Source organism: Mobula birostris, chromosome X (assembly GCF_030028105.1).
Source record: "Mobula birostris isolate sMobBir1 chromosome X, sMobBir1.hap1, whole genome shotgun sequence".
NCBI classification, from domain to species: Eukaryota; Metazoa; Chordata; class Chondrichthyes; order Myliobatiformes; family Myliobatidae; genus Mobula; species Mobula birostris.
In genome coordinates, this window is record NC_092402.1 from 39,450,628 (window position 1) to 39,474,204 (window position 23,577).

Genomic DNA, 23,577 nt, shown 5'->3' on the forward strand with positions numbered 1-23,577 from the left:
AAAAATGCTGATAACAATTTTTGCTTTGACTTCTGATACTGAAGACCCATTTCTGCTCATAATCAACTGGCCAAGATTTTTGCCGGCTGTGTTCAATCCGCCCCAAGATGAATTGGCTTTCTTGTTAGCTGTACCCAAGTACAAGAACCTTTTTAAACTGTGTAGTTATCTTCCCTCCATTCCATACTTTAAATCACAGAGGTACACATCAGAAGAAAAGGCATTTTTTTCTAATAAGCACAATTTGGCAAAAAAGTTAAGCAAAAAGACATCTTCAAAGCCACCTTTATACTTGGAAACATCTACATAGTAGGAGGGAAAAGGAGAATGAATGTCACACCACTGTCATGTGCTTCTCAGTCAGTCTGCAGTTACAACAATGCTTCATCTTGAAGTTGGGTAGAGGTGCATTTGGCCAGAGAATTCTCAGTCCATGTCATGTGGAGGCAATTGATGTACACAGCTGTGCACTAAAAATCAGCAAGATCTGTGGCCAGGGACAGGAGAAAAGTATTACCTTAAAAGTAGTACTTTTCCTCAATTTTCAGTTTCCTATTTTTTTCCTCTGATTTCCAGTTCTTTCTTTTTGTTATCATCTTCCACTTAATAAATATGCCCAATTGTGCTTTGGTAAATCCTTATTTCAATCCAGCTTCTTTATGGAACTTTGCCTCAAGCAGAAAAAATGTCAAAGTTGTGGTTCACTTTATATTCCTTGCTTCCAATTAAATTACAAAAAAAAATCCTTAAAGTGCAAACCTGCTTTTAAATAAGTTTGAGTAGTTCTTTTTCAGAAGAATCAACTTTTAGAAGCAATTCAAGTGATGGAGTTCACTGTGGGAGATTCCTCATTTAATGAGCTAATAGATAGAGGTGCTTTTAGCCTGGAGTGGTGATTCTATCCACGTATGTAGTTAGGCCATGAAAAGACACAAAACAATTTCTTATAAGGGTTATTGGTACCTGAAGTATATGACAATAGCAAGAAATTAACTATATGTTTTTCAAATGCATGTTTCCTCAAGTTATTCTCACCTCTGCCTTTTGATTTTTCACTTTAAGATCTGAGATTTTAATCACCTCTTCTTTCACGATAATAATACTAATGGTGAAAACACTGTACACCCTGGATTATTGAAAAAAAATTAAAGAGTGATAATCCCAAAAGCAAGAGAAAAACCAGGGAAGTGGGGTCCCTTAGGGACAAAAGGGTTCTTCTGTGTGTGGAGCCAGGGACTACAGGCAAGATCCTGAATGGTAGATAGGGTGGTGAAGGTGGCATATAGCATACGAGTCTTTATGGGTTGATACACAGAATGAATAAAATACTGTTTGAACTGCAGAGAGTATTGTGTGCAGTTCTGGTTGCCACACTATGGAAACAAAATGATCACCTGGAGAGAGAGTACAGAGGAGATTCACTAGGATGTTACCTGAATTGGAGGACTTTTGACATAGGTGAGTTCTAATGTCCTTATGCCACACCAGCTTCAATACCTAGATGTGAAGGATCCTGAGAGACCAAGCATCACTGCTGTCAGGTTCCTCCAGTCTTCACTCTTCTACTGAGTCAGTATTCTGTGCCAATGAGGTGATGGGAAATGGAAAGGACAGGTCTGCTCCTGCAGAAGAGTGGTGGACTCACACATGCCGTATCTTTGCTCCTATAGCACAGCAACCCACTTGTGTGTTGCAATTCTCTGCTCAAGCAGGATAACAATCTGCCCATATGCAGCTTCCCTTTGCTCCTGGAGAACCATAAGCTGCTTAGGTGCTATATTCCTGTGTGCAGTGTGGAAACTACCTGCTTATCAGTAGTATTTCATATCTCTATAAAGACAGCAATTTGCTCTGGAGTGGCTCCTCTCTAGTCAACAGGAATATTAGGCTGTTCCCTGCTACCAAATTACTTCACCTGAAAGAATTTCAAGCTGTTCTTGTATGTAAGAAAACTAGACCTCTTGCTGGATCATGGCGAGATTCCACTGAAGCAGTGTGTGGCCACTGTCTGTGTGATGGGATTGCTACCAAATCCTTCAAAAAAAAAAAAATGCACACGATTTCCAAAACCTCTTTTTACCTCCTGTATTTGGCCAGGCAGGCCTGACAACATGACAACTACCTTGTGGAATCAAGTTGAGTTTATTGTCATGCATCCCATCAGTAGACTTCATCAGGTGCATAGACCAGTGAGCCTCCAAACCAGATCATACAAGTCTGCTAGCAGATGCAGCCTGCAAGGCCCAGACGTAGCTTCCCATGAAACATTATTTCTCCAAACTATTCGGCTCAACCTTCTCCATTCTTGTTTCTAAGGCAATGTATAGTATCAGGCATAATGATACACTTCAGTCATCAAAATCTCCCACCTGCTCCACTCCTGCCACTATTCATTATGTTCTGACGGGGTCAAAGTAGTGGGTTTCTCTTCCGACCATACAAATAGAAGATTGCTGCATGTCAGCTATATGATGAGGCAGCAGCACACATGATAACTAATTCTAGATCAGTTCAGCAATGAAAGGGAGTTAATGATGATACCCAGTAGAGTGCACTTCTTTGGCTCCTCTACTCATGAGGAGTTGGGGAATCATTTCTTCAGGCTGGTGAATTGCTAACTTGAGTGCCCTTCTGTTATGTGAGTCATCTCCTAGTTATAAACATGAAACATTCTGCAGATGCTGGAAATCCAAAGCAACACACACACACACACAAAGTGCTGGAGGAACTCAGGAGGTCAGGCAGCATCGATAGAAATGAATAACCAGTTGACGTTTGGGACCAAGACTTCTTCAAGACTGGAAAGGAAGGGAGAAGATGCCAGAATAAAAAGGTGGGAGAGGGGAAGGAGGATAGCTAGAAGGCACTAGGTGCAGCCAGGTGGGTAGGAAAGATAAAGAGTTGGAGAGGAAGGAACCTGATAGGAGGAGAATGGACCATGGGAGAAAGGGAAGGAAAAGGGGACCCAGACTGAGATGATAGGCAAAGTGAGAAGAGGTAAGAGGCTAGAGTGGGGAATAGAAGAGGGGAGGGGGAGGGAATTTTTTTAAACCAGAAGGAGAAATCGATATTCATGCCATCAGGTTGGAGGCTGCCCAAATGGAATTTAAGGTGTTGCTCTTCCACCCTTGGGGTGGCCTCATCATGGCACAAGAGGCGGCCATGGACTGAGATGTCAATATCCCCCAGATATTTCAGTCTTTGCCTAAATGCAACCATGACTGACCTGTCCGCCTGAGTCCCTGCTCACCAAGATAAATGCACCAACATGAAAGGATATTTTTTCATGGGATGCAGCTCCCTTTGTCATGTTAAACGCAGCCATGATATATTCTACAGTATTGCTCAATTGTGCAAAAATTTGAACTTCTGGAGATGATCTGAGTCAACTCCTACCAGGCTCTTTGTACATTGGTCCTGCGAGGTTTCCTGGCCCACCCCCTTCCTTTTGCTCCAAACCCAGATACAGAACTTTCCTCTTGGCAAGTATCTCACTTAAAAAAATGCCTCTCTCTCTCCATATTAATCTAGGATCTCTTTTCCTTTTTCTCCAAAGCAGCCTTACAGTGTAGACACAGGGAACTGCAAATACTGGAATCTGCATTTAGGTACTGTACCTAAATGTTGACAATTCCTTTCCCCCTACAGATTGCTTTGACCCACAGGGTCCCACCAGCAGTTGGCTTTTTTTCCTGCTTCCACATAAGTCATGTTGTTGCTGTATGACTATGCGCTTAAGGGACGATGACCAAGATGGACTGCTTGCACAGCAAAATATCAGGAAACATGTAGCTGCATTTCGACACATCTTTTTGGATTTGAACCAAAAAGAAACATGCCTTATGCCTATCATCTGACACCTCATCCAATTGGCCACATTTCGTATTCAAGTCTGTTGGATTAGACTGTATAATTGTTATTTTCTCTGCAGTTTAACAATTTATGTCTCCTTGTATGTTATAACATTACCTGTATATGTGTAACTGTTTAGTATGTTTCCTCATGGTCACAGTACATATATGCAATTGTTCAGTGTGTCCCCTAGATTTTACAGTTCTGTCTCTTTCTGTAAGTTTCTTGGTATCGCATTATTTGAATTGGGGCTAAATGTTTGGTTAACTCTTACCTACAAATATGAATGAAATGTCTCTTATCTATGGGGTTGGAGGGCTGAACACATTGGCCTGCCATTCTTGCTTCTTTCCCTTCCCCTACAAGACCTCTGCTTCTCCCCGTTTTCAATTCTTTTTGTTCTATTAGCGCTTAGTACAATCATGAAGCAACAAGTTTTATGCCTTTTTCTTGACTTCCGAAAGAACCATGGATTAAAAAATCAGAATCCAAGAAGTCGAAACCATAAGTTTTCTTATAATCAGTGGAAAAATAAACATGACTCTGTTTCAGGGATTGGATTGAGTGTCATTAAAAAGTCAAAGCTTTACATTATGCACCTACATCCTTGATTGTTTCAGCTGCAAGATCACATTACTGCCTCTAAAAATTAACCAAGCTACCAGCTCTAAAGATCTTCAATTCAGAATACTAGTGTAACATTCCTGGTTCGGGTGGTACTGATTCCTTCCAAAAATAATCACCAGACCTGAATTAAGAAAATTGTATACAGACTCAAGACCCAAATAAACTGTCATTTCTCATTTTGCTTTCCTTCCTTAAAGTCAAACAGAACAAACTGTCGCCTATTTTCCTGCTCAGAAGTTCTTTTTTAAAGCCTCTTCTTGTGGCATGGAGAATAGAAAAGTAAGTGTTTTTTTAAACTTAGAGATACAGCATGGTTACAGGCCCTTCTGGCCCAATTAGAACCATGTAACCAATTACCCTAATAACCCCTATTGACTGTCCTGTTGTACATATTATTTATTACAAATTACTTTAGATTGCATATTGCACTTAGACGGAGACATAACGTAAAGATTTTTCTCCTCATTAATATGAAGGATGTAAGAAATAAAGTCAATTCAATCCAATGTCTTTGGGATGTGTGAGGAAACCTGCGCGGTCATGGGGAGAACATACAAGCTCCTTACAGACAGTGGTGGGAACTGAACCCAGGTCACTGGCGCTGTACCCACTACACAGCTGTGCGGCCCTGTTATTCACGGTTGCTTCACTTTTCTCTATTACTTTCTGTTGCAGTATCAAGACATGTGGTGGTCACTGAGGCTTCACGTAAAAAAATGCAAACTGGAATGCTGGACATCAATGATAGCTCTAATACTCAAGAACACAAGAGATTCTGCAGATATTGGAAATCCAGAGTAACAGACACAAACAAAACGCTGGAGGAACTGGTTGAAGGGTCATTGGGACTAGTGAAGGGTCCTAGCCCGAAACGCTGACAATTCCCCTTCATAGATGCTGCCTGACCTGCTGAGATCCTCCTGCATTTTGTGGTAATAATACTCAATAGATTCATACAATCCAACAGGCCAGTGCTTAGTTAATCTGAAGGTTGCAGTTGATTGCTAGGAACATATGGCAAGCTCTGCAATGATGTTATGAATAATTTGTATTTTTAATCACAGTTTCACATCTTAAATTATTAAACTTTGGTGTACCCAAATCCTTTCGAGTCTAATGCAACTGAATTGCACCCAAATCTTGCTTTTCCTAGTGTGCACCAGCTATGGGTGCAGTAAGATTAGCTAACCAAGTACAGACAGGACAAAGTACAGGAGATTAGAGCTGGGAAGTCCATGATCTGTATTGCTGAGTGGCACATCTGCCAATAGTTACATATTCAGGGGGAAACAACTCATTACACAAGAATACAGAAGCAGGAATAAACCACCAGACCACAAACCTTGCCCTGCCATTCAATACTATCATGGCTGATCTATGTGAGCCTTATGCGCACCACTGCTCAATACAAGAGGACCTGGCTTTAAGGTAAGGGGTGGGAAGTTCAAGGGAGATATTAGAGGAAGGTTTTTTACTCAGAGAGTGGTTGGTGCGTGGAATGCACTGCCTGAGTCAGTGGTGGAGGCAGATACACTAGTGAAGTTTAAGAGACTACTAGACAGGTATATGGAGGAATTTAAGGTGGGGGCTCATATGGGAGGCAGGGATTGAGGGTCGGCACAACATTGTGGGCCGAAGGGCCTGTACTGTGCTGTACTATTCTATGTTCTATGTTTAATTCTTCTTCTGTACTAGTTCCTCATACTCTCAATTCCTCAATCTTTTAAATATTTATCTATGTCCCCCCAATGATCTGGACTCCACTACCACCAGTGGCAGAGAGTTCCATGCATTCACTACCTTTTAACAGAAGTAGCCTCAATGCACCTGTTTTGAATAACAGGCCCCTTATTTTAGAGTTATGTCCCCCCTGTTCATGATCCTCCCACTAATGAAAAGATCTTGACATCTACCTTGTCAGGCCCCTTAAGTTCTTACGTGCATGAATAAGATCATTAGTCATTCTTCTAAATGTCACAGAATACGGTCTAAACGGTCTAATCTTTCTCGACAAACCACCATGGTCATCACAGGGCTTTGTTGATGAGGTCCCTCCAAATCCTCTCCCAAGATCCATTTGCCTTACTCATTCTCATTCATCTTTTCACCTTGCTGTTCCAATCTCCAAAAAGGTTCTGGAACATATTTTCAACTATTCTGTTCATGTTCAGTCAACAAACATTGACTCAGCATGCACTTTCATTTATCTAATCCTAGAAACATTATGTAATCTCTTTTCAATATCAAGAACATTATTTAAATTGTAAATACTATATATGAGGCATATGTAGGTATTCAACAAGCTGCACAAGATTACATGATATTTACAAAACAAAAGTCCATCTCTTTGTTCCCATATTCCACACTAGGAACCAAGGCACCACCTACTATTCCTCGTTTAATATTTCATCTATTACTTTCCCATTCGTACCTATTGAGGTTCCATTAATGAACCTGTGCTGGTCACATCAGGAAGTTCTACATTCTAAGCATCCTATGGACAAAGAATTCCCCGAGTTCTTTGCTTGATTTATTAACTTATAACTATGGTTCATTACTCAGCTCTCGAGTAAACAACAAAAAAAATTCTTCTTTACATTCTGTCTTACACTTGATTGCACCCTACAGCCTCTATCATTTTAAACTGTTTGAAAATTTGAATAATGAGCATGAGCAGGGAGAGCTTCCATTAAGGACATTTAACAGCAAGGAATTAGATGGTGGTGCAAACTGGCTTTAACGAAGAACTCTCGAAAGCACAGTGTTGTTACACGATCTTTCAGTGGAGAGAACGAGTAATGAAGTGGCGTTAAAAGGATCATTGCTTTGCTAGGGTGCTATAAGACTGCAAAATAGCAAATCTCACATCTACAGCTGAAAAATAAAACGACGAACTAAATGCGGCTGGCGAAGATACGCTTGAGTCTATTAATGGAACGGTGAAGATTGCATCTTCCGTTTAAAACAAGGTGTGAATAATAATCAGGCCAAGTCATCGATAGAATCGGGCTCACGGATTTCAGCCCTGAAATAAGCACGAATGCACCCACTCCCTGCATTGGGCAGAAAGGGACTGAGCTCAGGTCCCCACGGCCTAGTTAAGCTCACCACCCTCCCCGTCGCAGTCCCAGCCTGGCGCGGGGAGGGGCTGCGCTGCAGGGTTGCTGGATCCCGGCTGCACCTGACCACGGAGTAAATAAACAAGGCAGTCTCCGAGACACAGCTCCTGGGCCCTGTCAGCGATACCCCAGAGGGGGGAAACATGGGCCCGGGAAGGGGGGGGGGTCGATGACAGGCCTTGCTGCTGTTTCCTTTATTCTTCGGCCAGGGTTAGTTTACTCACTGCCGTGGGTTCGGCTTCTCGATCGCCTTCTTCCTCCCCTTCTGTCCGTTGCTCACGGTCCGTTCTGACTGAATGGCGCCGCCGCCGGAGAAGCGACTTTACCGCAGCTGCAGCGCCTCCCAATGTGTTGAGCGAGCGCGAGCGCCCGCACTCCCATCACCAGGTCTAACCACTACACCAGCAGGGGCTTCCTTTGCAAAAAAAAAATCCCAAGCAGTGTTGCACTTTATCTCTAGTATATCCAATCTTATAACTCTTAAAGCATGCAGTGTAATAGGAAATCTCGATTATGTGCAATTTGCAACGAATCGGGTTAAAATGTAAGCGTATTATGCACATACCAATATTTTTTTTCCAAAAATACTTTATTCAGAAATATTACAAAATAAAAATAATTACATACAAGAAAAGAAAACCATTCGTTGACTGTGAGTCCTTATTCAATACAGTTATTAACAATAAAAAATTTGCGTTGACTCTCTGTTCATTTACAAATGAAAGATGTTTACAGTAAATCATGCGTTTACTCTCAACCCTTGGTCAAGAGTTAAGACTTATTAACAATCAAAATTTTCAACAATAAAGGCAGGCAATGGCTCTAATACTTTCCCAAATTAACAATTCCACCCACTCCTTGGGCACCATGTTGATTATCTGTCCACACCGCTGATGAGGGTAGGTCTCCTCCCCACCCAACCTCTCCCCCTCCTACGGGTGATGAACGTTAAACTGTGGTCCTTCCCCACCGGGCCTTCGCGGTGGCTGCACCAAGTTTGAGTGCATCCCTCAGCACGTACTCCTGCAGACGAGAGTGTGCCAGTCGGCAGCATTCAGTCACGGACATCTCCATCTGCTGGCAGACCATCAAGTTTCGGGCCGACCAAAGAGCGTCTTTCACCGAATTGATGATCTGCCAGCAGCACCGGATGTTGGTCTCCGTGTGCGTCCCCGGGAACAGCCCGTAGATCACGGAGTCCTCGGTAACGCAGCTGCTGGGCATGAATCTTAGTACTGTCCCTTCCATTCTCTTCCACACCTTCTTTGCGAACCCACAGTGTGCTAAGAGGTGAGCCACCGACTCCACCCCATTACAGTCCTCCCTTGGGCAACGAGGTGTGGAGGAACTGTTCCGGGCGTACAGGAGGGATCTGACTGGGAGGGCCCCTCTCACCGCCAGCCAGGCGAGGTCTTTGTGCCTGTTGGTGAGATCTGGCGATGAGGCATTTTGCCAGATGAACTGCACGGTCTGCTCAGGGAACCACGCCACTGTGTCCATCACGTCCTTCTCCTGCAGTGCCTGCAGGACACTACGTGCCGACCACTGCCTGATGGCCCTGTGGTCAAATGCGTTGGTCTTGAAGAATTTTTCTACGAAGGACAGGTAAGGGGGCAACGACCAGCTGACGGGGCGTTGCGCGGGAGTGGGGCCAGACCCATCCTTCGTAGCCAGGGCGACAGGTAGAACCTGGGCACATAGTGGTACTTTGTGCCCACGTATCTGGGATCCACGCACAACCTGATGCAGCCACACACGAAGCTGGCCATCAGGGTGAGCGCGACGTTGGGGACGTTCTTGCCCCCATTGTCCAGGGACTTGTGCATGGCGGTCCGTCTCACCCGCTCCATCTTGGATCCCCAGACGAATCTGAAGACAGCCCGGGTGATTTCCGAGCTGTAGGAGCGGGGGACGGGCCAGACCTGCGCCAAGTACAGCAGCCCTGAGAGCACCTCACACCTGATGACCAGGTTCTTGTCCGTTATCCCCACAGTCGCAGTTTCTGTTTCACCTTGGCAGTCCGCTCCCGCCAGTTCTTGTTGCACGCCTCGGCCCCTCCGAACCAGATCCCCAACACCTTCACGTGGTCAGACCTGATGGTGAAGGGGACGCTGGATCATTCGGGCCAGTTGCCGAAGAGCATGGCTTCGCTCTTCGTGCGGTTGACCCTGGTCCCCGACGCTAGCTCGAACTGTTCGCAGGTGCCAATCAACCTGCGAACTGACCTCGGATCAGAGCAGAAGACGGTGACGTCGTCCGTGTACAGGGAGGTTTTCACTTGGGTCCCTCCACTGCCTGGCAGCGTCACCCCTCTTATGCCCTCATCCCTCCTGATGGCCTCGGCAAAGGGCTCTATACAGCAGACAAACAAGACAGGGGAGAGGGGACAGCCCTGCCTGACTCCAGACCTGATGGGGAAGCTATCTGTTTCCCACCCGTTGACCTGGACTGCACTACGGATGTCTGTGTAGAGCAGTCTGATCCAATTCCGGATTCCCTCCCCAAATCCCATTTTGGAGAGCACGTCCGCCATGTACGTGTGTGATATCCTGTCGAAGGCTTTCTCCTGGTCCAAGCTGACCAGGCAGGCGTCCACCCCCCCCGTCCTGCACGTAGGCGATGGTGTCCCTCAACAGCGCGAGGCTGTCTGAGATCTTCCTGCCCGGTACAGCACAGGTTTGGTCCGGGTGGATCACCTGTCCCAGAGCAGACCTGACCCTGTTGGCGATAGCCTTGGACAGGATCTTGTAATCCACATTCAGGAGAGAGATGGGTCTCCAATTTCTAATGTCCTCCCTTTCTCCCTTCTGCTTGTAGATGAGGGTGATGATTCCCTTCCTCATGGACTCTGACATACCGCCGGCCAGAAGCATAGCGTTGTACACTTCCAGCAGGTCTGGGCCCATCCAGTTCCACAGAGCCGAGTACAACTCAGCCGGTAAGCCGTCGCTTCCGGGAGTCTTACCCGACCCAAAGGAACGGATGGAGCCTGTCAGCTCGTCCAAGGTCAGTGGCTGATCCAGACTCTCCCGCTTGCCCTCGTCTAAGACCTGCGTGATAGACGACAGGAAGTTGCGGGAGGCTGTGGATTCTGTAGCCTTTTCGTCGTACAGACCGGCATAGAAGGACTTGCAGATCCTCAGTATGTCGGTCTGCGAGGACGCGACTGAGCCGTCCTCTTCCTTAAGGTTGTGGATCACAGAGCTCCCCCTGTGCACCTTTTGGAAGAAGAAGCGTGAGCACATCTCGTCCCGCTCCACGGTTCGGACCCTTGATCGGAAGATGATCTTGGAGGATTCGGCGGCGAGGTGCTGGGCTTGCCGGCCCTTCACCTCTCGCAATTCCTCTCTGACATCCACCCCCTTCGACTGCAGAAGGAGAAGTTGCTGCAACTCTGTCTGGAGTTTACGCAGTTCCCTCTGCTCCTGCCTTACCTTCTGGATACCCTTGCGAATGAAGAACCTCCTAATGTTCTCCTTGGTAGCTTCCCACCAGTGAACCGGGGAATCAAAGAAGGCTTTCAAGGTTCTCCAACCTGTGTACTCCTTCTCTAGTTCCTCGATGTTCTCTGGGGTTAGCAGCTTAACATTCAGCTTCCACGTCCCCCTGCCTGCCTTCTGGTCCTCCACGAAAAGAAAAAAGACCCTAAAGATGCCGCCAAAAAGACAAAGGGCGGAGAAATTGGAGAGCTCTAAAAAGAGAGAGGTTGCGCATCAGTCGTCCTCTGAGCACCTGTCTTCCTCGGAGGAGGAGGGCGGTGGGGGTGGCCAGAAACACCGACAGAGGAAGAGGCGGGTTAATCGGGCAGAGGAGAGTCAGGGGAAGAGTGAAGGTCTGCTAGCCATCCCCCAGTCGCAGGATGGGGGGATCAGCAGTCTCAGCTCCGGGAATCCGGGAGCCATAATACTCCTGGTGGTCTGCAGCCAGATGGAGGGGCGCCCCCGGAGGTTCCATTTGGTGCCGAACCGGTGGCGCCCCTCCCTGGCGGAGAGTACCAGCAGTACCTGAACCCTCAGCAGGTGGAAGACTTCACCAAGACTGTGGGTATGAGGCCTCCAGACGGGGAAGAAGAGAACGAGGATTTATAAAAGGTGATGGACCTTAAACTGGCGTCCTTAAACGTTCGCAGTGTGAAGAGTACTGGGCGTTGCGTCAGCGCGCTTCGGTACTTGAACACCGTGAACGCCGACGTGACCTTCCTGCAGGAGTGCGGTCTGCCGCACCTCGGGAGTTATCGGCGGTGGTCACGGTGGTGGTCCCAGGGTTTGTCGGTGTGGTCGGGGGGGCAACGATAGTCGCGCTTCTGGCCTGGGGGTTCTGCTGTGGGGAGGCAACTTCTCAATCACCCAAGTTAAAGAGGTGGTTGCGGGGCGCCTCCTGGTAACAGACGTCAAATACCGGGGCACTCCACTCCGGCTGGTCAATGTGTACGCCTCCCCCGTGCGGAGCGAGCGGCTGGCCGTCTCCAAGCAGCTCCCACAGCTGCTGGTGACGTCCCAGCCGGTCGTTCTGGCCGGAGACTTCAACTGCACCATTGATGCGGCTGGAGGACTCGGCAGGCTGGACAGTACCTCTAGACTCCTGAGGGAAACGGTGAAGACAGCCAAGCTGCGCGACGCCTGTGGCACCCCCACAGGTGGAGCACAGCCACAAGCCACCTGGACACGATCGGACGGCTCAGCCCGCTCTCGGATCGACTTCCTCTTCCTGTCTGAGTCCCTCACGGTCAGGTCCACCGACGTCACGCCGGTGTTCTTCTCTGACCACTGCCTCCTGAGAGCCACCTGTCGCTTATGCACATACCAATATACTTAGTCAAACGTAGATTCCTCAAGCAGGGCACGGAAAAAATGATAACGGTTCTAAATAAATAATTTCTATCGAAGGTGAACCCTCAACCAATAACAACAATCGCTGATTCTCCATGTATCAAATCATACCACAATTTTTAAAGGTCTAACGCCCTAACTAATTTGTCAATATTGAAAACGCCTTAATATTGACAAATTAGTACTAAAAGCAAACGTGCCGGGGTTAGGAATGTTAGTTTTTAATTGGGAAAGGATCTAAATAGAAGGAACACTCTGAGCAACTGCGCAAAAGGTTATTGAAAAGCACAAGTCAGGAGATGGATACAAATCACTGAATATCCCTTGGAGTACAGTCATGGAAAAATTAAGGCACAGTTGTAAATCTGCCTAGAGCAGGCCGTCCTCAAAAACTGAGTGACTGTTTAAGAAGGGGACTAGTGAGGGAGGCCAACAAGAGACCTATAACTCTGGAGGAGTTATAAGCTTCAGTGGCTGAGGTGGGAGAGACCGCACATACAACTGTTGCCTGACTGTTTCATCAGTCGCAGCTTTATGGGAGAGTGGCAAAGAGAAGGTCACTGTTGAAAAAACTCACATGAAACCTCAGCTAGTTTGCCAGAAGGCACTTGGGAGACTCTGAAGTCAGCTGGAAGAAGGTTCTATGGTCTAATGAAAACAAATTTGAGTTTTTTGGCCATCAGACTAAACACTATGTTTGGCCACCAGCCAAACACAGCTGATCATCAAAAACACACCATCCCTACCGTGAAGCATGGTGGTGGCTGCATCATGCTGTGGGGATGTTTCACTGCAGCAAGCTCTGGAAGGATTGCAAAGGTAGTGGGTAAAATGCAGGGAAATCCTGGAGGAAAACCTGATGCAGTCTGCAGGAAAACTGCAACTTGGGAGGTTTGTTTTCTAGTAAGACAATGACCCCAAGCATTAAGCCAAAGCTACACAAGAATGCTTAAAAACATCAAAGTTAATATCTTGGAGTTTCTAAGTCAGAGTTCAGACCTCAATCCAATTGAGAATTTGTGGCTGGACTTGAAAAGGGCTGTTCACTCACGATCCCCATGCAATTTGACGGAGCTTGAGCAGTTTTGTAAAGAATGGGGGATATTATAGTATCCAGATGTGCAAAGAGACCTATCCACACAGACTCAAAGCTGTAATTACTACCAAAGATGCATCTACTAAATACTGATTGAAAGGGGGTGAATACTTATGCAATCAATTATTCTGCGTTTTATATTTGTAAGTAATTTAAATAATTTTGTAGAGATCTGTGTTCACTTTGACACAAAAGGGTATTTTTCTGTTGATCAGTGTCAAAAAAAAAGTCATATTAAATCCTTGGTGATTCAATGTTGTAAAACAGTAAAACATGAAAACTTCAGAGGGCTGTAAATACTTCTTATAGGCACTGTATGTTGACTTAATCATATCTTTCTCCACAACCACTCCACTATCTGTCCTGGCACTCTAGTTCCCATCCTCTTTCAACTCTAGATTAACCTCCCCATGTAGCACTAGCGAACCTTCTTGCTAGGATATTAGTCCTCTTTCATTTTAAGTGCAAACTGTCTCTTCTGTGCAGGTCTCACCTTCCCTGGAAGGGAGCCCAATGATCCAAAAATCTGAAGTCTTCCCTCCTGCACCAACTCCTTAGCCATGGGTTAAACTGTTTGATCTTCCTATTTCTGGTCTCTCTAGCACATGGCATGGGTAACAATCCTGTGATCACAACCCTGGAGGTCCTATCCTGTAACTTAGCACCTAACTCCCTGAACTCACTTTACAGAGGACCTTGACACCCATCCTGCCCATGTGATTGGTACTGATGTGGACCATGACCTCTGGCTGCTTACCCTTTCACTTAAGAATGCTGTGGGCTCGATCAGAGATATCCCTGACCCTGGCACCCAGGAGGCAACGAACCATCTGGGATTCTTATTCTCGTCCACAGGAACTCCTTTCTGTTCCCCTAACCAATGAATCCCCTATCACCACAGCTCACCTCTTCTCCCCACTTTCCTTCTGAGCCACAGAGCCAGACTGAAGTGCCAGAATCCTACTTGCTGCAGCTTCTCCCTGGTAGGTTATTTCTTCTGCACCCCCCCCCCCCCACCCTCAACAGTATCCAAAGCGGTATACTTACTGAGGGGAACAACCACAGGGGTACTCTGCACTGGCTGCCTATTCTCTTTCCCTCTTCTGACAGTCACCCGGTACCTGCCTCCTATCATCTCCTCATTCTCCTGTAGCATTTTTATCAATAGTGAAAACTCTTACAGGAGCACACCAGAGGACCAGCAGATGTAAGTGAACTGTAGGAATGACTGGAATTGATCATTTCCCACTACGTACTAAGTAGTTTTTGTTTATAATTTACAGTATTTTCTAATGCATCTCAGATGAAGTTCATTCCAAAGGCACTATATCTTACCTTGATACATTTACCTTCTAGATTCAGCTGAGCTAAGACCTACATGATAAAGCCACAACAACAATAAATTTGGAGAGTATTCAAGTATGCCTGGAGACTCAAATTCCTGGGCTGTGATTTCTTGTTGCATTGACTTCAATGGAACTGAATGTACTGTACGGAGATAAGTATCAGCTCAGCAGGTTGAACCAAAGATAGTTTTCTTAACTCCCCTCAATCCTCCAACCACACTCCCCTTTCAAAAAAAAAATGCCCAGAGTTCTGGCCTTTCCAGCCCTATTATAGGCTTCTTTTGACATAGAGTCAGAGAAAAGTACAGTGCAGAAGCAGGCCCTTCAGCCCATCTAGTCAGTACCAAACCATTTAAGCTGCCTGCTCCCATCGACCTGCACTGGGACCATAGTCCTCTCTACCCCTTCCATTCATGTGCTATCCAAGCTCCTCTTAAATGTTGAAATCGAGCTCACATGCACCACTTATGCTGGCAGCTTGTTCCATACTTTCATGACCTTCTGAGTAAAGAAGTTTCCCCTCATGTTCCCTTTAAACTTTTCAACTTTCACCCTTATCCATGACCTCTGGTTGTAGTCCCACCCAACCTCAGTGGAAAAAGCCTGCTTGCATTTACTCTATCTATACCCCTCATACTTTTGTATACCTCTTATCAATTTTCCTCTCAATCTTCTACATTCCAAGCAATAAAGTCCTAACCTATTCAATCTTTCCTTTTAATTCAGGTCTTCCAGACTGGCAACAACCTTGTAAGTTTTCTCTGTACTCTTTCAACCATATTTACATCTTTCCTGTAGGCAGGTGACCAAAACTGCACACAATACTCCAAATTAGGCCTCATCAATGTCTTATATAACTTCAACATAACATACCATCTCCTGTATTCAATACATTGATTTATGAAGGCCAAAAGCTTTCTTTATGACCCTATCTGCCTGTGACACCATTTTCAATGAATTATGGATCTGTATTCCCAGATCCCTCTGTTCTACCGCACTCCTCAGTACCCTAACTGTGCAAGATCTGTCCTGGTGGATCCTACTGAAGTGCGACACCTCGCATTTAATTTCATCTGCTATCTTTCAACCCATTTTCCAAGCTGGTCCAGATCCTGCTGCAAGCCATGATAGCCTTCCTCACTGTCCACCACACCTCCAACCTTGGTGTCATCCGCAAATTTTCTGATCCAGTTAACCACATTATCATCCAGATCGTTGATATAGATGACAAACAACAATAGACCCAGCACCAATCCACTAGTAACAGGCCTTACTGGCTTCTCCCACAAAGCCAATGTCTAATCCAATTTACTATCTCACCTTGAATGCTGAGTGACTAAACATTATTCTCCAACCTCCCCCATGCAGGACCTTGTCAAATGCCTTGCTAAAGTCTAAGTAGACAACATCCACTGCCTTGCCTTCATCAACTTTCCTGGTAACTGCCTCGAAAAACTCTATAAGATTAGTTAGACATGGCCTACCACACGTGAAGCCATGTTGACTATCCATAATCAGTCCATGACTATTTTATATATATCTCCAGTCCCTCAGAATATCTTCCAATTGCAACAGTGTATCAGTGCCTATACGGTTTACCTTTTGTATACTAATTCAATAAAAAGATTTAAAAAGAAAGAATATCTTCCAATAACTTAGAATACCTGTCTATACCTGCTATCCACCTTTTTTTTCTTAACCAGGCCTACTTTAACAAGGTGGTTGTTCTACCCTCTGAATTACAGCTTAATGCAGTGATCTTGAAGGTGGTGGAATAAAACTATATAGAGAGTATATTCTTCCACTTTAGGAACCCACCTTTGTTTAAAATTACAGTGGACATAATGCACATATTTAATTTAGTTAAAAGGAAAATTGAGGCATTTCATCCCATCTGCTCCTGATCTTTATTAGGTTCAGAAACCCTCCTGAATAGAGTAAACAGGCTGAATATCCCTGCTCAAGACACACAAGAGACAGCAGATACTGAAATCTAGAGCATCAACAATCAGCTGGAAGAACTCAGTGGGTCAAGCAGTATCTGCGAGAGAGGAAAGGAATTGTTAGTGTTTCCTGATGTAGGGTTTCAATCCCAAAACTGAAAATTCCTGCACTCCCCCCTACTCCACCCCAAATAGCTCTCACAGATGCCATTCAATCTGCTGAGTTCCTCCAGCAGATTGCTTGTTGCTTCTGGTACTGTTATACCCTGAGAGCAATAACATTACAACAAAACTCTATTCGACAATGAATGGTAAGATGATGGAATGAACACCCTTGCAGCTACTTATCTCTTGATAAGGGTGATACCTGGAATGAGCTCAAATGAAGGAGGATAAAATCCAGCTATAGAATAGTTGAGAAATATTCATACCACAAGTTGGCTAAAAACAGTTAATTTGATATACAGAGCAGTTTAAAAAAAAACCTTTCTTCCAACTACCAAAGAAATACAGGAGATCCCTTCCCCTTAGATATGTTCATTGGTGCACTGACATGGTTAGAAGTTTCTTCTGCCTGCATTGATTTTCCATTACACCTGTACATACATGTAGTTGTGCATATGTCAGTAAGCTCAGATTTGACTTTGCATAGCAGCAAAGGAATAATGTACAATGGACACCTTGATTAGATTTGTGACAAAATTCCAATAGACCAGTCAATTTTAATAAATTGCCAGAAGCTCCAAATCAAGAGAATTCCCAGGTTTATATATGTTTGTTGTTATTGATTTTAATTTCTTTTTTGGGGGTGGAGGGAAGGGGTTGGAAACATTGTAAAAATTGTATTACCTCAATAGGCCCAAAGATTAGCATTGTAGTCACTCAAGCCTGCCACAGAAGAAGCCAATACATTTTCTGATGCTACTAACAAAGTCTGTGATAGTCCAAAAGCAAATAATGGATGCTTTTTCATAAATGTTCTCCATCATCACCATGTGGCCGGAGCTTCAAACTACATCGAAACGAAGTGCAGTCACACAGCATTATGTTGACCTAGATTTGGGAAATAAGATCCTCCTTGTTGGAATTAATAGCAAATGCTGGGAGGATTCTTTGTTAAGAGACCCTTCATATTACAATGCCCTAACTGTATAAAAGAGGCATCATATGCCACAGGCAAAACTATACCCATCCCCAAAGTGTGAACAGAGTCAGCAAGTTGTACCTCTCAACTTACAACTATTAAAAACTTTATTTTGCAAATATCTGTATGTTTGAAATACTTTCAAATATTTAAAATTAAAACATACTAAAATGCATTAATGATCCAAGTTAACAATTTTTGAGATTTAATAAAATCCCTTGACAGATTAAAAACTATTTTTAAAACTAATAACCCATCTATAAAATCTTTAAAAACTTTTACTTGAATTTTTAGTTATCAATCATTTCCATTAAAATGACTATGGCTATCCGTTCTAATCTAGAAGCCAGAATACATCTCAACATTAAAATTAAGTTAAATTCAGTTCAGTGACTAGAATTTTTAAAATTTCAAAATTGTAGCCAAATAGAGAGGTTTCTTATTCATTGGAATTCTTCCATTCATAAAACTAAAAAAAAATCAACAAACATTATCGAGATTGTATAAATTCACAATCAGTAGACAAATGAAAATGTCCATGGGTTTTTATTTTATTGCTGACATACTAATGAATCCTCTATTGTTTTAAATTCAAATTATTTTCAGAGTATAATCTACAGATTTTAATGTTATTAAACAAATTGCTCAAACATCCACAACAGAATGCAATTCAGGAAGCATGTTAACTGACTGGTTTACAAAACTATCCCTTACCTAATATGCAAAATAGGTTAACAATGTGCAATGTGAAAATGCAGGTTTGACCTACATTACTGAATACCTTTGCAATGGGAGAAAGACAGGCCCTTGCAGATGTCCCTACACAACTACAAAATTCAAAATTATTAACACTTAATAATAAAAATGGTGGAAAGAGAATGACGAGAACTTTTTAATCAATATCTTTATTAATCTAAAAAGGAATCTACTTTCATTTACATTACATTTCAAAAGAACAGAAAAATACACTTATAGAGAATGTTGGAGTAATGTGTGCAATAATACTCTAAAATTGGCTTGAGGACAGTTACATGCAAATGTAGACAATGTGCAAATAAATCTATCAGAAGTTACCAAAGCATTCACTTTAAATCTTGCAAATTCTGCAATAAAGACTGCAAAATAGTTCAATGGATCCAATCCCTTCTTGGTGCATCTATCAGACACTTGAAGCATAGTTATATAATTTCGACTCCAGTTTATTATCTGCCCCTCTTTGGATTCTTATTCCAATGATGAAATAGTACTAAAGCAACCTGTTAATTAGCTAAATGTGAGTGTGAATCCAGTTTGGTTTGAAGTCTTGCTCTGTAAACTACTGTCAATATAAAATACCTGTTGCGCCAAGACAACCCCTGTGCAATACTAGGTCAACATAAATCAGAGCTTTATATCATGCTAATATACTGATAATATGCTATAAGTGTAACAACTTTACACCATCCAAGTAAATGATGTCAATGCTTTTGTGTTGTGCAAAAGTTATTCTGGTGGGATTTAAAAAATATTACAGCACAGTTAATCTCCAAGACATCTTGTAGTGAAAGGGTATACAATTTCAAGAAAATCTGATTTTCTCCTTGCATCCCAGAGCACACTTGTAACCCATTTCAAAGATAATAAGTTAACCGCAAAATTTTCTCAACACACATTTTGGTACATAGGGGTACAGTGTAAAACTGTAGATTGCAAATCAAACCCAACGCACAAAACGTCTTCATTGCCATATCACTATCTCTTCAATGCAACTTGCTAAATGCTCAACCCCACCAGCAGCTAAGGGTGTAGTAGTTTCTTGTGTTAAATATTTTTGAACAGGACAAAAGATGTATATCAACATTGCATCATGTAAATATTGGTGCAATCTGCAAATCAAAATCTGGTTTACAAATCAGGTTAAAGCCTCTTAACACAAAGAAGCTACAAGTGACAGCTGGCTTCTATGGCAAAATCATGTTTTATTAATTGTAAATCGTAACTTTTGAACTTTGCATTATTTGTCCATTTATTTCCCATGTTTAAATCAGTTTAAAGCATTTCATTTTATGTTGTTACTAATGACAAAACTGCAGAAGAAATACTGAGCTATTTTTACCCTAAAATTTTATTAAGAGGTTAAAAGGTTAAAGTATTCATTAATCCAAAATTAGGACAACACTTCAATATCCCATATACCATCTTGACTTTTTGAATGAACCAAGCATTCCTTGACAAACTGACTCACCCATTGAGGTATAATTTCAGTCAATGTAGAGTCAAAGGTTTTAGCAGAGAAAGATGTGCCAAGGAAAAATACACTAGTAAAAAGTCATTTGTGAAGATTACATGGTTATTCATGACTTTCTCAATGAAGCAGCAGCCTGGGTTGTGCTACTACCCATGTAGTTCCAGCTTTTTTTATAATCTGTTTTTATATAACCAAATTTTAAAAAATATTCAAGTCTTTTGTAGAATCTTGCATAAAACCATAAATATGAACATCTCCTTCACTCCATTGCAACTGAAATTGACCCATGAAACAGCTGAAGAATTGTTCTGCATTAGCGTCCCTTGGCGCAGTACAACTCGCAACCCAAACTTTAACAATATTCCTCATACAGAACAATCACTTTGAAGTTAAATTATTCCTTTAGACTGAAAGTAAGCAAAGTTCATTCCACATGCAAAAGACATTTTTGATGCACTCAAAGAATTTGCGGAAGTCTCATTTTCTATTCTCACATTATGGGTGTAGGTATTGTGATGTACAATGAATAATACTATATAATCTTTAGAAGTCATTAGTTGACAGCAAATATGAGGGCAGAATATGTATTTATTTTTTATTTTCTTCGGCATGGCAAAAGAGTAATACAACAATAATGGGAGACAAATTTACATGTGTTCAGTACGCCAAATTAGCTGGAATAGTGTACACCTAGGCTGGAGACTTCAGACAGTGTGGGTGCTAGTATTGGGGTTGAGCCTGAAGAGGGAGATTGGGACAGAGACGTCCCAGCAACAGTGAGCATCTGACAGGGGTAGGATTGGGAAGCAGGTCAGGTGAAGTAGAGAAGAAACAGAAGAGGGCATGTAACCATGCATTTAGTTATTTTATATAAATGTACAGACATCTTTTGCTCCTCAGAACTAGAACGGAAACAAGTCATTCTTGATTCTGTGGGTCTACATAACAAGAATAATCATGTGTTTGTGCACTTGTGTAGGACTTGATAATTAATGCTTTAGGACTGTAATGTAGTATAAATGTTAAACTTTTGAATGACGGCTCCATTGCCACAATGCGCACGTAACTTGGATGCATTAAAAATATTATCATTCCAAGTTAGCTGAAATTTTTTAAGAAACATTTAATTAAGCACTGCTAAAAAATCTACCATGTCTTCCAGGATAAATAAAAGCTTTAGTTCAAGAATATAATTATAGTCAAGTAAGTTGAAACAACTCCACCATGGACAATCCCAAGCCCAGGACAGAGGACTTTGGCGAGCTCCTGTCAGCGGCCTTTGCCTCAGGGAAAGTAGAATTAAGTATACTGCGACAGTTGCAAATTCTAGCTCTTTTAGATTTGGAAACCTCAGCTGAATTAATATGTAGCTGTTAATCTATCTCAGCCTTTAAAGAATAATAGTTTTTTTTTTAAAAAGGTGCTACGTAGCTTCAAGAGGACATTTGCATGGATTTCAACACAAGCGTTATTCCCTGCAGCTTTTGACCAGAATCAAAACATAGTCAGAACTTAAGAAAATATCAACTATCCAATAGAGCTGAAACTAATTTACCAGACACTAAATCCTTTAAAGCACATAGAAGCTGCCAACAAATGCTGTGGCAATGATCATTTCAAAACATACAATTTCCAATACAGGTGGCATTTGGAAAAAAAAAAGGTAGTATGTCTAGGAAAAGCATAAAATTTTCTTCCAGCAGAAAAGTATCAAATTAAATTTATCTTACTGCATTAGATTGCAATAATTAATTTCATGATATGCACAATTTGGCTGCTGAAAGACAATTCAGCACACAAACTAACATTACACATTACAATCTACTTCTCATGATCCAGCATTACATTTCCAAAAGAAGACCTGTTATGGATATCTCTAACGGTAATTTGCTGCTGCAGGCTTCCATTGTACGAAGTATCAATGTAGAAGCAAACACTGATATGAACTAGGTTTGTGCTGCTTCCAAGCTGATCTAAAATAAAGTTTCAATTGTTTCTCTCTCTCTCTCTCTCTCTCTCAAGTACAATATGCTACGTTGCAAGTATAAAATCATATTCCTGACACTGAGCCCTCTTAGGTATACTCATTGCATTGATATATGTTAACTACAGGTTCCCTATAGTATTCCATTGAACAGAGTCCAACTCTGATTATTACATTTCAAAATATAGTGATCCTTAATGCCTTTTGAGTAGTGTAACTCATGGTGAAGTCAGCATCAATGTGGCTTTTCCACAATTTATCAGACTGAGACACATTGTGATTCCCTTTTCTTTTGGATTTGTTGTTAATCCACAAGTATTTTTTTTACACTATATAACCCCACATCTAAAGTGTGGAGTGGAAAAATATATCCCCCCCCATATTAAACGAGCTCAACATATTGCTGATAATGAATTCACAGAATATCATATTGTCCTGTGGATGTTCTCCATTACAGCTATTGTGTACAATTTCCTTTTAGCACACACAAGAGGTCCATGTTAATTAAATGGCAGTCCATGTCTCTCATGTTTAGTTAGTGGCGTCCAGTGAACCAGTCATTTTCATTGATGTGGAGAAGTTCATTGACAACTTCAATGAGATTGTTGTTATGTTTCTTGAGGAGTTTTGCATTTAGTTGTCTGTCACAAAATCCCATTTCAAAAAGAATATCCATCAAGTGTGCTTCAGCCTATGCAGGGGGAATGAAATTGAATGACGAGTTAAGTTAATTTTTCAACCTATTCAGTTCCTTGAGATCAATCTTTATCATGAGCATTCAGCATGAGATGATCTTCCCTTAACTGCATTTCCAATCAACTTAAATATAAGCTCTCTAAACTAGTTGACACTTATTTTCACTGTTGGAGGAACTCATCAGGTCAAGTAGCAAATGTAGCTCTGGTTCCTCCAACAGTCTGTTTTTGGTGCAGATTCCCTAAACCAATGAGTGTCGACTTTCTTGTCTTGCAATTAACTAATTGCACAATTTTCTAAAAGCCATTAATAGATTGTTATTTAGATTCAAGTTGTTTATGTCTATTGATTCATTCTCTGCTGGCAGTAATCTCAATAGCAACCATGTTTTACACTGATTCCAAACTTCAGTTCCATTAAATTCACAAGTGAAGCTACTATCATGTAATTAGTGGTACCAACTGGGGTTGAATTTCTAAGCAATCATCTAATTAAGACCCAGCTGGTGGCGTAGTGGCATCAGTGCCGGACTTCGGGATGGAAGGTCGTGAGTTCGAATCCAGCCGGCTCTCCTGCACGCTTTCCATCCGTGCTGGGTTACAAGCTGCTGATCTCACCCAGCAGAAGGCATGGCAAACCACTGCTGTAACTTGCCTCGTACGCGGTTCCCCACTACGTCAGAGAGGCGTGCAGTACCTTTTCAGTCTGATTAAA

General features: G+C 42.7%; 2 protein-coding genes across 5 annotated transcripts in view; both read right to left on the minus strand.

Annotated features, from left to right (window-relative positions):
* The window catches only part of tmem106a (transmembrane protein 106A), a 47,121-nt gene extending 34,863 nt beyond the window's left edge, over positions 1-12,258 (minus strand). Inside the window, exon 1 of one of the 2 annotated variants that reach the window (XM_072248928.1) lies at positions 12,170-12,258. The gene's annotated coding sequence lies outside the window, so the exon portion shown is untranslated. Of the gene's footprint in view, positions 1-7,822; positions 7,988-12,169 lie in introns of those variants that run through there. The other variant, XM_072248927.1, reaches the window with a different exon arrangement.
* Positions 12,259-19,894: 7,636 nt separating this feature from the next.
* nbr1a (NBR1 autophagy cargo receptor a) overlaps positions 19,895-23,577 on the minus strand; it is a 50,743-nt gene continuing 47,060 nt past the window's right edge. Inside the window, exon 22 of one of the 3 annotated variants that reach the window (XM_072249026.1) lies at positions 19,895-22,858. In XM_072249026.1, the coding sequence (XP_072105127.1) occupies positions 22,703-22,858 (156 nt within the window). In that variant the 3' untranslated portion in view covers positions 19,895-22,702. The remainder of the gene's footprint in view (positions 22,859-23,577) is intronic. The other 2 variants (XM_072249027.1, XR_011883834.1) reach the window with 2 other exon arrangements.